Source organism: Anomaloglossus baeobatrachus, chromosome 5 (genome assembly GCF_048569485.1).
Source record: "Anomaloglossus baeobatrachus isolate aAnoBae1 chromosome 5, aAnoBae1.hap1, whole genome shotgun sequence".
NCBI classification, from domain to species: Eukaryota; Metazoa; Chordata; class Amphibia; order Anura; family Aromobatidae; genus Anomaloglossus; species Anomaloglossus baeobatrachus.
Window position 1 is genome coordinate 32445754 of NC_134357.1, and position 15776 is coordinate 32461529.

The 15776-nt window shown below is 48.0% G+C and overlaps 1 protein-coding gene across 1 annotated transcript in view; it reads right to left on the minus strand.

Annotated features, from left to right (window-relative positions):
* SLIT1 (slit guidance ligand 1) overlaps window positions 1-15776 on the minus strand; it is a 463725-nt gene that overhangs the window by 139610 nt on the left and 308339 nt on the right. The window contains exon 8 of the mRNA XM_075348376.1: window positions 2685-2848. Within this exon, the coding sequence (XP_075204491.1) occupies window positions 2685-2848 (164 nt within the window). The remainder of the gene's footprint in view (window positions 1-2684; window positions 2849-15776) is intronic.

Consider the following 15776-nt stretch of genomic DNA (forward strand, 5'->3'; position numbering starts at 1 on the left):
TCCTTTATTGTTTATGAATATGTATTATATGTCATTATTACCATTTAAATAAAATTAATATTTTATCATGAAACCATTTCCTTTATTTTGAACTGGCTTTGGTTCTTATTTTAAAGGTTTTTTAATAATCATGATTTACTAATGGTGATCTTATACGGAATATTCAGATTATTTAAGCTAGTCCAATGCAGCTAAACAGCACAGCTGCAATAGTCACAACTTCTCAGCTTCTTCCAGAGACAGGCTCCTTCCAGCATAGAAATGAGAATCTATAACCAGAATGAGATGGTAAGACATGTGACATTTTATAGTGAAGGGGAGTGGTCACGAAAGGGCTGCACCTGAGATTAAGGCTACAAAGGACAGCCATATAAGAAATAGTCCTTTATCCCTACAGCACTAAAGGACAGTAGATTCACTCAAATACAAGTTGTAGACCTGCAAACAGTAAGGCGTGATCTTCTGTTCCCAGATTCGCCAGAGGTCTCCCCAGAGCGGGACTCACTCCTAACAGGTGGCACCGAGAGTCGCTGAGGATCCAAGTGACACCATTGTTGTAAGGTGTGAGCCCATAGCAGATGACATAACACAGGTTCCAAGTACAATCTGTGCACAAAGACTTAGTATGAAGGTGGACCAGTAAAGGGCCCAAAAAGTGACAAAAAGTATGAAAAGACAATGTGGAGCAGCCGCACGTGGAGACCCTGGGGCCCCAGCTGAATGCAGAACGCCAAATGACACATGGAAGCCGGGAATCCCAGATCTTCAAACGTCAAGTTTTGTTTGTTTTGCAGCAAATTCCCCCAAAATGATCCCCCTCATCACACTAAACGGACAGGCTGGGGTCTGTAAGAGGCCATTTGGCTTCTATGATTTATGGAAAACGTCGACAACGTTGGTCGTCGTTTTCTACAAAAAGCCAGATTTGTGGGTGGTGCACAGACATTGGCTTTCTTCTCAGTGTCTCCATATTCATTAGTGTGACCCTGATATAAACAAACATCATTGATATGCTTGAATGCCGGGCTCCATGATTCCCATCTGCGCAGCAGAAGCGGACTTTTAATATTTCATCATATTATGTCCGCAATTCATTCAGCTTAATGGGAGGTCTCAGCTGCGGCGTCTTCTACAGCAGCTGTTACTCATTTACACACATACAAAACACCACAGCCACGTCCCATGATGTGCGGATCCGGCTGACCTCACCCCAGAGAGACAACACCGCTATTCCTATCACACGGCCCAGATCAAGAGCCACTCCTGAAGATGAGGAGGGAAACAGCGGCAAAGTGACCACTCCTACTACACTCAGCAGCAACTTTACATTTATGCAAGGGATTAGACTACTAGAGTATGTCATCTCTGACCTCTTATAAAAATATTACATTACTTATCCTGTACTGATCCTGAGTTACATGCTGCATTATACTCCAGAGCTGCACTCACTATTCTGCTGGTGCAGTCACTGTCTACATACATTATATTACTGATCCTGAGTTACATGCTGCATTATACTCCAGAGCTGCACTCACCATTCTGCTGGTGCAGTCACTGTGTACATACATTACATTACTTATCCTGTACTGATACTGAGTTACCTCCTGTATTATACTCCAGAGCTGCACTCACTATTCTGCTGGTAGAGTCACTATATACATAGGATCAGTACAGAATAAGTAATGTAATATATGTACACAGTGACTCCACCAGCAGAATAGTGAGTGCAGCTCTGGAGTATATTATGGGATGCAACTCAGGATCAGTACAGGATAAATAATGTAATGTATGTACACAGTGACTGCACCAGCAGAATAATGAGTACAGCTCTGGAGTATAATACAGGATGTAACTCAGGATCAGTACAGGATAAGTAATGTTATATATGTACACAGTGACTGCACCAGCAGAATAGTGAGTGAGTACTGAGTATTACTCAGTGTAATCTGAGTTACATCCCATAATATACTCCAGAGCTGCACTTGCTATTCTGCTGGGGCAGTCACTGTATACATACATTACATTAGGTATCATGCACTTATCTGCAGTTACATTCTGTATTATACTCCAGACCTGCACTCACTATTCTGCTATTGGGGTCACTGTGTACATACATTACATCACTCACCTGTACTGATCCTGGGTTAGATCCAGTATTATACTCCAGAGCTGCACTCACTATTTTACTGGTGCAGTCTCTATGTACATATATTACATTACTTATCCTGGACTGATCCTGAGTTACATCCTGTATTATACTCCAGAGCTGCACTCACTATTCTGCTGGTGCAGTCTCTATGTACATATATTACAATACTTATCCTGTACTGATCCTGAGTTACATCCTGTATTATACTTCAGAGCTGCACTCACTATTCTGCTGGTGCAGTCACTGTATACATACATTACATTACTGATCCTGAGTTACATTCTGCCTTATACTTCAGAGCTGCACTCACTATTCTGCTGGTGCAGTGACTGGCTTTTTAGTAATGTATGTACACAAACAGGGAGCGTTTCCATACAGTACTGATCACCCAGCACATTTTGCACAGTTGTCGTGTACCCTGCTTCTCAATAGTTCTTCTTCAAGACACCATTATTACTGTATTTCAGTGAAGGAGATATAAAGCCTTATAATTCCCCCGAGCTGTGGAGAAGAAAGAAATATAAAGCAGTCTGACCTGAGCAGCTAAACTCATGTTTCTGGACTTCGGCCACGTTAAGGCCACGGAGCTGGAGTGGCCCTGTGCACTGTGTGAAGAGCCCAATGGTCGGTCTTTGGCGGAGCCACTGCGATAGCCAGGCCAAGTGACAGTCACAGAACAAGTTGTTGGAATGAAGCCGGCTGAAAGAAAGACAGAAGACATCAGAGACAAACATCCAAACACCGCACATGCCAATGGACTCTACTTCTTCACTGAACTGTTACATTGTATCAATCCAACATTCTAAAGCCAGCTTTACACCTTACAATTAGGTGTGCGATCTCGTATGCGATGTGACACGCCCAGGTTGCATACGGGATCTAATGAGATCGCACATAGGTCGTTCATTTGCTGTCACACGAGCGTTAGTAGTCTATGTTAAATTGATCAATTTTGTGTGCGATCCTTTAGATCATGTGTTCTGTGACGTATGCATTGGGCACCCTTTTTTTTTTTCATTTATTGACTTGCCAAGCGTGTGTAATGTGTAGGGATGCGTTTTTACTATGTCATCTGCCATTCAGCTCTGCTACATGGCCGCTGACAGCAGACACAGACAGCCATGTAGCAGCGGTGAATGGCAGATGACAGCAGACACAGACAGCCATGTAGCAGCGGTGAATGGCCGATGACAGCAGACACAGACAGAGCCGCACTGTCAGAATGAACTCGGGTGAACTTCACCCGACTTCATGGTCATGCTGCGGCTCTGTCTGTGTCGCGCCCTGATTAGCGGTCACCAGTGAAGGACTCACCGGTGACCGCTAATCTCCTGAGTAACTGAATTGAGCAGCCCTCTCTCATACTCACCAATCCCCGATCCCCGGCGCTGCACGGCGTTCACACTTCTCCGGCGGCTTTTACTGTTTTGAAAAAGCCGGCCGCCCATTAAACAATCTCGTATTCCCTGCTTACCCCGCCCACCGGCGCCTATGATTGGTTACAGTGAGACACGCCCCCACGCTGAGTGACAGGTGTCATGCTGCACCCAATCACAGCAGCCGGTGGGCGTGTCTATACTGTGTAGTGAAATAAATAAATAAATAATTAAAAAAAACGGCGTGCGGTTCCCCCCAATTTTAAAACCAGCCAGATAAAGCCATACGGCTGAAGGCTGGTATTCTCAGGATGGGGAGCTCCACGTTATGGGGAGCCCCCCAGCCTAACAATATCAGCCAACAGCCGCCCAGAATTGCCGCATACATTAGATGCGGAAGTTCTGGGACTGTACCCGGCTCTTCCCGATTTGCCCTGGTGCGTTGGCAAATCGGGGTAATAAGGAGTTATTGGCAGCCCATAGCTGCCAATAAGTCCTAGATTAATCATGTCAGGCGTCTATGAGACACCCTCCATGATTAATCTGTAAGTGACAGTAAAAAAACACACACACCCGAAAAAAATCCTTTATTAGAAATAAAAAACACAAACAAATTCCCTCATTACCAATTTATTAACCCCGACAAACCCTCCATGTCCGGCGTACTCCACAGTCCTCCAGCGTCGCGTCCAGCTCTGCTGCATGGAGGTGACAGGAGCAGCAGAAGACACAGCCGCTCCGGTCACCTCCACGCAGCTAATGAAGACAGCCGCGCGATCAGCTGATCTGTCACTGAGGTTACCCGCTGTCACTGGATCCAGCGGTGGCCGCGGGTAACCTCAGTGACAGCAGCTGATCGCGCGGCTGTCTTCATTACCTGCGTGGAGGTGACCGGAGCGGCTGTGTCTTCTGCTGCTCCTGTCACCTCCATGCAGCAGAGCTGGACGCGACGCTGGAGGACTGTGGAGTACGCCGGACATGGAGGGTTTGTCGGGGTTAATAAATTGGTAATGAGGGAATTTGTTTGTGTTTTTTATTTCTAATAAAGGATTTTTTTCGGGTGTGTGTGTTTTTTTACTGTCACTTACAGATTAATCATGGAGGGTGTCTCATAGACGCCTGACATGATTAATCTAGGACTTATTGGCAGCTATGGGCTGCCAATAACTCCTTATTACCCCGATTTGCCAACGCACCAGGGCAAATCGGGAAGAGCCGGGTACAGTCCCAGAACTGTCGCATATAATGTATGCGGCAATTCTGGGCGGCTGTTGGCTGATATTGTTAGGCTGGGGGGCTCCCCATAACGTGGAGCTCCCCATCCTGAGAATACCAGCCTTCAGCCGTATGGCTTTATCTGGCTGGTTTTAAAATTGGGGGGGACCGCACGCCGTTTTTTTAAATTATTTATTTATTTATTTCACTACACAGTATAGACACGCCCACCGGCTGCTGTGATTGGGTGCAGTGTGACACCTGTCACTCAGCGTGGGGGCGTGTCTCACTGTAACCAATCATAGGCGCCGGTGGGCGGGGAAAGCAGGGAATACGAGATTGTTTAATGGGCGGCCGGCTTTTTCAAAACAGTAAAAGCCGCCGGAGCAGTGTGAATGCCGTGCAGCGCCGCGCCGGGGATCGGGGATCGGTGAGTATGAGAGAGGGGGTAAGAGGGATAGACTGACATGGACAGAGAGAGAGGGACAGAGATAGTGACGGACTGACAGAGATTAGTGAATGACAGACATTGTGAGGCGCTTCAGAACGCAGCTTTTCAGCTGCGCTCTGAAGCAGACCTTTTTTAAGCTGCGGTGCAGAGCGCACACCTGCGCACATAGCCTCAGACATCACAATCGTATGAGGGATGTCACACGTTACAATTGACTAGTTTCGTACTACCAAACGTCCAATGTATGAGGAATAAACGACGTGTATGCGATCACCGTATTTTCGTTCAATATCGATCGCATGTAGGTTTCACACGCAAACACGTCACGAACGATGCAGGATGTGCGTCACTTACAACTTGACCCCGACGACGGATTGAAGGATTTATTGAAGTGTGTAAAGCAGGCTTAAGGATTAAAGACTTGTCCTCGTCATTCCCTGATGCAGAGCTCTGGGGCACGATGATCTCTGCAACTGCACAAGTAAAGGGGGCTTTACACGCTACGACATCACTAATGCAAAGTCGTTGGGGTCACGGAATTTGTGACGCACATCCGGCCGCATTAGCGATGTTGCTGCGTGTGACCCCTATGAGCAATTTTGCATCGTCGCAAAAACGTGCAAAATCGCTCATTGGTGACATGGGGGTCCATTCTCAAAAATCGTTACTGCAGCAGTAACGAAGTTGTTCCTCGTTCCTGCGGCAGCATCGCCGGAACATCGCTCCGTGTGACACCGCAGGAACGAGGAACCTCTCCTTAGCTGCCTCCCGGCCGCTATGCTGAAGGAAGGAGGTGGGCGGGATGTTACGTCCCGCTCATCTCCGCCCCTCCGCTTCTATTGGGCGGCGGATCAGTGACGCAGCTGCGATGTCGCTGTGACGCTGAGTTTTTTCTTGGGACCGTGAAGAAGGCGGCTGTGTCCGCCGAAACGCGTAGTCCATGCTGCATATACCTTGCACTTAACAACTTGTCAAGAGCTCTGGAATTTTTTATTCTTAGATAATAAAGTCAGAGAAAAAAAAAAAAAACTTTTGTTGCCCTTTGGAGTCATTCTGCCTTGCTGGATCCTTCTTCATCTTGTTCTACACATCTTGGAAGTCTCCCACTTCGGGTCTGTGCAATAAGGAGAACAAGGAGGCCGGGGCTTGAGCTCAGACAGGTGAGCTGGTCTACAACCTTTATTTCAAAAATATATATATATATACACACATTTTATTGCAAAGTACGCTGCAATACAGAATACATAACCCTTTCCGTCCTCGACCTGCTCCTGTTAGGTTGCAGAATTCTTCCAGAAACGGATTCCTCCTATTAAACCCCTTCCTCCTCTCCCTACAAGACATTTGTGCTCCTTTTCTTTGTAAAAGCTCATGTTTTATTAAACCCAAAATAAACAGAATATTATCTAAAGCTTGAAGAATTATTAAATGCCTTTTAGGATGGCGGCTGGAAAGCTTCTCATTGCGTTCATCTCATCTGAGTAATGTGCGTGGTCTCTTCCCTCGTCGTCTCCAGACTTATTACAGTCGCAGCCTCTCCCACTAGATATGGCATTGTCATGTAAATATGGAATAGACTCATTTATTCCCCACGCTAATAATAATTCCATCTCAACACACAAAGTAATCGGCTGAAATAGGATTAGGATATATTACATATTGCATGAGTAGCAGAGTTATTACTGGATAAAGCTTTTATGGCCTCTTCCTAGTCATGCGTGACATTCCATTAACCGCCTGCAAAATGACACGTGACAGCAGCAAAGTGTCCCTCTAAATGCGGAGAGCCTCCATTCTGATAACAAAATGCCAGGCAATTACACAGGTCTGCACGGGTGAAAGTGTATGAAAAGTAAGAGCTGATGTTTATATAGTTTTAATTGCGGAACTCAGATAAATTATCAAACAAATTCCATCACATACAGTTTATTCACAAATTCTGACTCCATAGGCTTATGTCTCAGTGCTCTGTCTCCATAGACTTATGTCTCAGTGCTCTGACTCCATAGGCTTATGTCTCAGTGCTCTGACTCCATAGGCTTGTGTCTCAGTGCTCTGACTCCATAGGCTTATGTCTCAGTGCTCTGACTCCATAGGCTTATGTCTCAGTGCTCTGACTCCATAGGCTTATGTCTCAGTGCTCTGCCTCCATAGACTTATGTCTCAGTGCTCTGACTCCATAGGCTTGTGTCTCAGTGCTCTGCCTCCATAGACTTATGTTTCAGTGCTCTGACTCCATAGGATTATGTCTCAGTGCTCTGACTCCATAGGATTATGTCTCAGTGCTCTGACTCCATAGGCTTATGTCTCAGTGCTCTGACTCCATAGGCTTATGTCTCAGTGCTCTGCCTCCATAGACTTGTGTCTCAGTGCTCTGACTCCATAGGCTTATGTCTCAGTGCTCTGCCTCCATAGACTTATGTTTCAGTGATCTGACTCCATAGGATTATGTCTCAGTGCTCTGACTCCATAGGCTTATGTCTCAGTGCTCTGACTCCATAGGCTTATGTCTCAGTGCTCTGCCTCCATAGGCTTGTGTCTCAGTGCTCTGATTCCATAGGCTTATGTCTCAGTGCTCTGCCTCCATAGGCTTGTGTCTCAGTGCTCTGACTCCATAGGCTTGTGTCTCAGTGCTCTGACTCCATAGGCTTATGTCTCAGTGCTCTTACTCCATAGGCGTATGTCTCAGTGCTCTGACTCCATAGGCTTATGTCTCAGTGCTGTAACTCCATAGGTGTATGTCTCAGTGCTCTGCCTCCATAGGCTTATGTCTCAGTGCTCTGCCTCCATAGGCTTATGTCTCAGTGCTCTGCCTCCACAGACTTATGTCTCAGTGCTCTGACTCCATAGGCTTATGTCTCAGTGCTCTGACTCCATAGGCTTATGCTTCAGTGCTCTGACTCCATAGGCTTATGTCTCAGTGCTCTGACTCCATAGGCTTATGTCTCAGTGCTGACTCCATAGGCTTATGTCTCAGTGCTCTGACTCCATAGGCTTATGTCTCAGTGCTCTGACTCCATAGGCTTATGCTTCAGTGCTCTGACTCCATAGGCTTATGTCTCAGTGCTCTGACTCCATAGGCTTATGTCTCAGTGCTCTGACTCCATAGACTTATGTCTCAGTGCTCTGACTCCATAGACTTATGTCTCAGTGCTCTGACTCCATAGACTTATGTCTCAGTGCTCTGACTCCATAGGCTTATGTCTCAGTGCTCTGACTCCATAGGCTTATGTCTCAGTGCTGACTCCATAGGCTTATGTCTCAGTGCTCTGACTCCATAGGCTTATGTCTCAGTGCTCTGCCTCCATAGACTTATGTCTCAGTGCTCTGACTCCATAGGCTTATGTCTCGGTGCTCTGACTCCATAGGCTTATGTCTCAGTGCTCTGACTCCATAGGCTTATGTCTCAGTGCTCTGCCTCCATAGGCTTATGTCTCAGTGCTCTGCCTCCATAGACTTATGTCTCAGTGCTGACTCCATAGGCTTGTGTCTCAGTGCTCTGACTCCATAGGCTTATGTCTCAGTGCTCTGACTCCATAGGCTTCTGTCTCGGTGCTCTGACTCCATAGGCTTATGTCTCAGTGCTCTGACTCCATAGGCTTATGTCTCAGTGCTCTGACTCCATAGGCTTATGTCTCAGTGCTTTGACTCCATAGGCTTATGTCTCAGTGCTCTGCCTCCATAGACTTATGTCTCAGTGCTCTGACTCCATAGGCTTATGCTTCAGTGCTCTGACTCCATAGACTTATGTCTCAGTGCTGACTCCATAGGCTTATGTCTCAGTGCTCTGACTCCATAGACTTATGTCTCAGTGCTCTGACTCCATAGGCTTATGTCTCAGTGTTCTGACTCCATAGGCTTATGTCTCAGTGCTCTGACTCCATAGGCTTGTGTCTCAGTGCTCTGACTCCATAGGCTTATGTCTCAGTGCTGACTCCATAGGCTTATGCTTCAGTGCTCTGACTCCATAGGCTTATGTCTCAGTGCTCTGCCTCCATAGACTTATGTCTCAGTGCTCTGACTCCATAGGCTTATGTCTCGGTGCTCTGACTCCATAGGCTTATGTCTCAGTGCTCTGCCTCCATAGACTTATGTCTCAGTGCTGACTCCATAGGCTTATGTCTCAGTGCTCTGACTCCATAGGCTTATGTCTCAGTGCTCTGACTCCATAGGCTTCTGTCTCAGTGTTCTGACTCCATAGGCTTATGTCTCAGTGCTCTGACTCCATAGGCTTATGTCTCAGTGCTCTGACTCCATAGGCTTGTGTCTCACTGCTCTGACTCCATAGGCTTATGTCTCAGTGCTCTGACTCCATAGGCTTATGTCTCAGTGCTCTGACTCCATAGGCTTATGTCTCAGTGCTCTGACTCCATAGACTTATGTCTCAGTGTTCTGACTCCATAGACTTATGTCTCAGTGCTGACTCCATAGGCTTATGTCTCAGTGCTCTGACTCCATAGGCTTATGTCTCAGTGCTCTGACTCCATAGACTTATGTCTCAGTGCTCTGACTCCATAGGCTTCTGTCTCGGTGCTCTGACTCCATAGGCTTATGTCTCAGTGCTCTGACTCCATAGGCTTATGTCTCAGTGCTCTGCCTCCATAGACTTATGTCTCAGTGCTGACTCCATAGGCTTATGCTTCAGTGCTCTGACTCCATAGACTTATGTCTCAGTGCTGACTCCATAGGCTTATGTCTCAGTGCTCTGACTCCATAGACTTATGTCTCAGTGCTCTGACTCCATAGGCTTATGTCTCAGTGCTCTGACTCCATAGGCTTATGTCTCAGTGCTCTGACTCCATAGACTTATGTCTCAGTGCTCTGACTCCATAGACTTATGTCTCAGTGCTGACTCCATAGACTTATGTCTCAGTGCTCTGACTCCATAGGCTTGTGTCTCAGTGCTCTGACTCCATAGGCTTATGTCTCAGTGTTCTGACTCCATAGGCTTAAGCTTCAGTGCTCTGACTCCATAGGCTTATGCTTCTGTAACTGTAGGGCATTCTGTGCACTTGAAGGAAAACTATGAGAATTTAGTCTTTATTCTAGGACTCATCACTGGAATATAACTACTATAATACTGCCCCCTATGTACAAGAATATAACTACTCTAATACTGCTCCTATGTACAAGAATATAACTACTATAATACTGCTCCTATGTACAAGAATATAACTACTATAATACTGCCCCCTATGTATAAGAATATAACTACTATAATACTGCCCCCTATGTACAGGAATATAACTACTATAATACTGCCCCCTATGTACAAGAATATAACTACTATAATACTGCCCCCTATGTACAAGAATATAACTACTCTAATACTGCCCCTATGTACAAGAATATAACTACTATAATACTGCCCCTTATGTATAAGAATATAACTACTATAATACTGCCCCCTATGTACAAGAATATAACTACTCTAATACTGCTCCTATGTACAAGAATATAACTACTATAATACTGCTCCTATGTACAAGAATATAACTACTATAATACTGCCCCCTATGTACAAGAATATAACTACTATAATACTGCCCCCTATGTATAAGAATATAACTACTATAATACTGCCCATATGTACAAGAATATAACTACTATAATACTGCCCCTATGTACAAGAATATAACTACTATAATACTGCCCCCTATGTATAAGAATATAACTACTATAATACTGCCCCCTATGTATAAGAATATAACTACTATAATACTGCCCCCAAGCTGTGAGGTTGTGTGTGAGCAGTTCTCCTGATGTCTGGAGCAAGCCCAGGGCGGGGCCCCCCTGGGCGCGGAAGCTCCCCAGGCAAGGCCCAGGCTTCCCGGCCTGCACTGGGACACGGCTCGCAGACCTCTTCCATTGGGAATACCACCCCCAGAGTCGCTGTGAGACCTGTGACTGTAGCACAAAGCTCCAGCAAGAAAGGAGAAGATAAAGTATCGGTGTGTCATGTTTTAGGATGAAAACCAACTCCAAGTGCAGTAATTAAGCCAGCAGTGTGTAAAGAAATACAGCAAAGTGTGAGGTCTTATGATTCCTCCAGAGAAGCCCCGGTCAGTGCACAGTCAGGCCGCACCAGGTCGCAGTCCAGTGCCAGAGGTAAGCAAGTCCCAGTGCCTGGGTCCAGCAAGGCCACCATGAAAACATCTGTGGTGGAGGCCGGTGACAAGCCTGTGGTCAAAGTCCCTGCACCTGTGGTCAAGCCTGAAGCTGTGGGTACAGTGTGTGTACCCGAGCCGCAGCTAGCGGATGAGATGCCTGGACTCGTCAAAAGACTGGGTGAGTTACAGTCGATGAAAGGCATGCTGCAGGCAAAGATAGACTGTCTCTATAATCTAAAGGCCACTTTAGATCCTGACCTGACCTCTGTGTGTGACCAGAGACTGAACAAGAAGGGTTTGGAGCTGGTGAGTGTGGTGCAGGACATGGACTCTGTGCTGGAGAGTATGGGGCCCCTGGTGCAGGACATGGACTCTGTGCTGGAGAGTATGGGGCCCCTGGTGCAGGACATGGACTCTGTGCTGGAGAGTATGGGGCCCCTGGTGCAGGACATGGACTCTGTGCTGGAGAGTATGGGGCCCCTGGTGCAGGACATTGACTCTGTGCTGGAGAGTATGGGGCCCCTGGTGCAGGACATGGACTCTGTGCTGGAGAGTATGGGGCCCCTGGTGCAGGACATGGACTCTGTGCTGGAGAGTATGGGGCCTCTGGTGCAGGACATGGACTCTGTGCTGGAGAGTATGGGGCCCCTGGTGCAGGACATGGACTCTGTGCTGGAGAGTATGGGGCCTCTGGTGCAGGACATGGACTCTGTGCTGGAGAGTATGGGGCCTCTGGTGCAGGACATGGACTCTGTGCTGGAGAGTATGGGGCCCCTGGTGCAGGACATGGACTCTGTGCTGGAGAGTATGGGGCCCCTGGTGCAGGACATGGACTCTGTGCTGGAGAGTATGGGGCCCCTGGTGCAGGACATGGACTCTGTGCTGGAGAGTATGGGGCCCCTGGTGCAGGACATGGACTCTGTGCTGGAGAGTATGGGGCCCCTGGTGCAGGACATGGACTCTGTGCTGGAGAGTATGGGGCCCCTGGTGCAGGACATGGACTCTGTGCTGGAGAGTATGGGGCCCCTGGTGCAGGACATGGACTCTGTGCTGGAGAGTATGGGGCCCCTGGTGGAGGACATGGACTCTGTGCTGGAGAGTATGGGGCCTCTGGTGCAGGACATGGACTCTGTGCTGGAGAGTATGGGGCCCCTGGTGGAGGACATGGACTCTGTGCTGGAGAGTATGGGGCCTCTGGTGCAGGACATGGACTCTGTGCTGGAGAGTATGGGGCCCCTGGTGGAGGACATGGACTCTGTGCTGGAGAGTATGGGGCCTCTGGTGCAGGACATGGACTCTGTGCTGGAGAGTATGGGGCCTCTGGTGCAGGACATGGACACTGTGCTGGAGAGTATGGGGCCCCTGGTGGAGGACATGGACTCTGTGCTGGAGAGTATGGGGCCCCTGGTGGAGGACATGGACTCTGTGCTGGAGAGTATGGGGCCCCTGGTGGAGGACATGGACTCTGTGCTGGAGAGTATGGGGCCCCTGGTGGAGGACATGGACTCTGTGCTAGAGAGTATGGGGCCTCTGGTGCAGGACATGGACTCTGTGCTGGAGAGTATGGGGCCTCTGGTGCAGGACATGGACACTGTGCTGGAGAGTATGGGGCCCCTGGTGGAGGACATGGACTCTGTGCTGGAGAGTATGGGGCCCCTGGTGCAGGACATGGACTCTGTGCTGGAGAGTATGGGGCCCCTGAAGGAGTCCTATATGACCCAGGAATGTTTGGCCTCCCATATGCAGGACTGTGCTGTGGAGACCAGGCCCCCTGATGTGCAATCAGAGGCCGCTCGGGACGAGACCCCCCAACAGCAGACGCGGCCGGTGATACAGGCTGCCAGATTCTGCTTTCAGGATGGGAAACAACTGCAGCTGCAGGAGCTTACACCTCAAACAGTGGAGGCACTACAAGTCCCAGAGTGCCCCGCACAGGAGCAGGACCTTCCATGTGTGACTGTCTGTGCTGCTGAGGCCGGTGCACAGGCTGGGGATGGTGTCGTTGTGCCTGTGGGGTCGGGGGCTGGAGGGGATTCACAGTCTGTGATGGACATTGCACAATGTGATGATGATGCTGCTGCTCATGTTGATGTGCATGATATATGTGACTTTCCCCCTTTGCTATCTAACCCACAAGGTGTGCCAGCCCCCCCTGCTACAGACCCTCATCCTGTCCGTCAGCTCAGGGTGACCCGGCAGGTGCCCCCCAGGAATGCCTGGAGCCGCGGCGCCCCATCCTTCACCTCCGGCGCCCAGTATACCGGGCGGACTTTCAAGCATATTAATGTTGTGCGTTTTAAGTACATAGGTCCCAAGGAGGTTCTGCCGCAGCGCAGGTACGTGGTGAGAGAGCTGCTGTGCCGCCAGATGGGGTTTGTGCCGCGTGAGATCCTGGCGGTCTCTAATCTGCAGGACGGGCAGGGCTATGATGTCAGCTTTAAGCTCATGTCTGACCTGGACAGGTTCTGGGCCGATTACCCCAAGTTCCGGGACACTGAGGACTGGAATGAGTTTGTGTTGGTCCCTATTTCCAGGCCAGATACTGTCACTGTGAATGTCACCTTCTGGAATGAGGCCGTTCCCCCACAGGACATCGAGGTGTGGCTCCGGAGGCATTGTGACCTCGTCTCTGGACTCACCAAGGTCAGAGATGAGGACGGTATCTGGACTATGGGGTGGAAGGTTCTGGTGAAGCTGAGGCAATATAATAACATCACTGCCCACCTGCCCAACTCCTTCTTCATTGGGAGGGAGAAGGGGAGATGTTACTATCCCGGGCAGCCCCGAAAGTGCTTCAAATGTGGTAAAACTGGTCATCTGGCCAGTGCCTGTACCGTGGTGAAGTGCAGCCTGTGTGGGGACATCAGTCATGTCGCTGCAGATTGCCGGGACGTCCGGTGCAACCTCTGTGGAAGGATGGGCCACCCTCACCGGGACTGTCCAGACGCCTGGCACAACATCTGCAGTGTTCCCTGATGAGGATGTGATGGCAGCGGCGGAGGCTCAGGAGGTGGTGGCGGAGGCTCAGGAGGTGGTGGCGGAGGCTCAGGAGGTGGTGGCGGAGGCTCAGGAGGTGGTGGCGGAGGCTCAGGAGGAGGTGGCGGAGGCTCAGGAGGAGGCTTTCACATCAGGAGAGGTACTGCCCATCTCCGATGTCCCCCGGGAGTCCGCTCAGGTAATACCAGAGCAGGATGGTGCGGAGGGGAACGTGGAGGTCGTCCCTCAGGTCCAGCAGTGTCAGGTAGCCCACCCTTCAGCATCTGTATCTGATGACTGGACCATTAGTCAGAATAAAAGGAAGAAGAAGGACACGTCCTCCCGTAGACCTGAGGCTGCATGTGACAGGGCTAGTAAGAAGGTCCAGAGCTCTGTGGGTGTGATGGTCGTGTCCAACAAGTATGGGGCTTTGTCCCATGATGATGATGATTTTGAGAGGGAATTGGGGACACTTGAATGTGACAGGGACATAGAGGAACATCCCCCGCCAAAGCGGAAGCCCCTATCTGTAGACCTTCAGGTAGAGTCTGCCATGGACACCGGTGGTGGACAGAATGTCCCTGACTCAGGATGATGAGTATCACTCTGCTCCTTCTATATATTGTATGGTGATTGCTGAGTTTCATTACACTCTATTCCCCCACAGGTGTGGACTCGTTAATCTATTTCTGTATTTGATCTGATTATTTAGTGCCGGTGTCTATGTGACCTCTGTGTTTTGTGACTTGTATTAATGGGAGTTTTTGTTTCTTATACATGTATTTATGTTTGTTTTTTCTAATAAAAATTGCCCCTATGTACAAGAATATAACTACTATAATAATGCCCCTATGTATAAGAATATAACTACTATAATACTGCTCCTATGTACAAGAATATAACTACTATAATACTGCTCGTATGTACAAGAATATAACTACTATAATACTGCCCCTATGTACAGGAATATAACTACTATAATACTGCTCCTATGTACAAGAATATAACTACTATAATACTGCTCCTATGTACAAGAATATAACTACTATAGCACTGCTCCTATGGACAAGAATATAACTACTATAAAACTGCCCCCTATGTACAAGAATATAACTACTATAATACTGCTCCTATGTACAAGAATATAACTACTATAGCACTGCTCCTATGGACAAGAATATAACTACTATAAAACTGCCCCCTATGTACAAGAATATAACTACTTATAATACTGCCCCCTATGTACAAGAATATAACTACTATAATACTGCCCCCTATGTACAAGAATATAACTACTATAATACTGCCCCTATGTACAGGAATATAACTACTATAATACTGCCTCCTATGTACAAGAATATAACTACTAAAATACTGCCCCTATGTACAAGAATACAACTACTATAATACTGCTAGATACATATAGTCCAACAGTATATTTTATCCACAATGCATTAGTCCCTTAATTGGGACGCTGCATTGTGTAACTGAGCTACTCA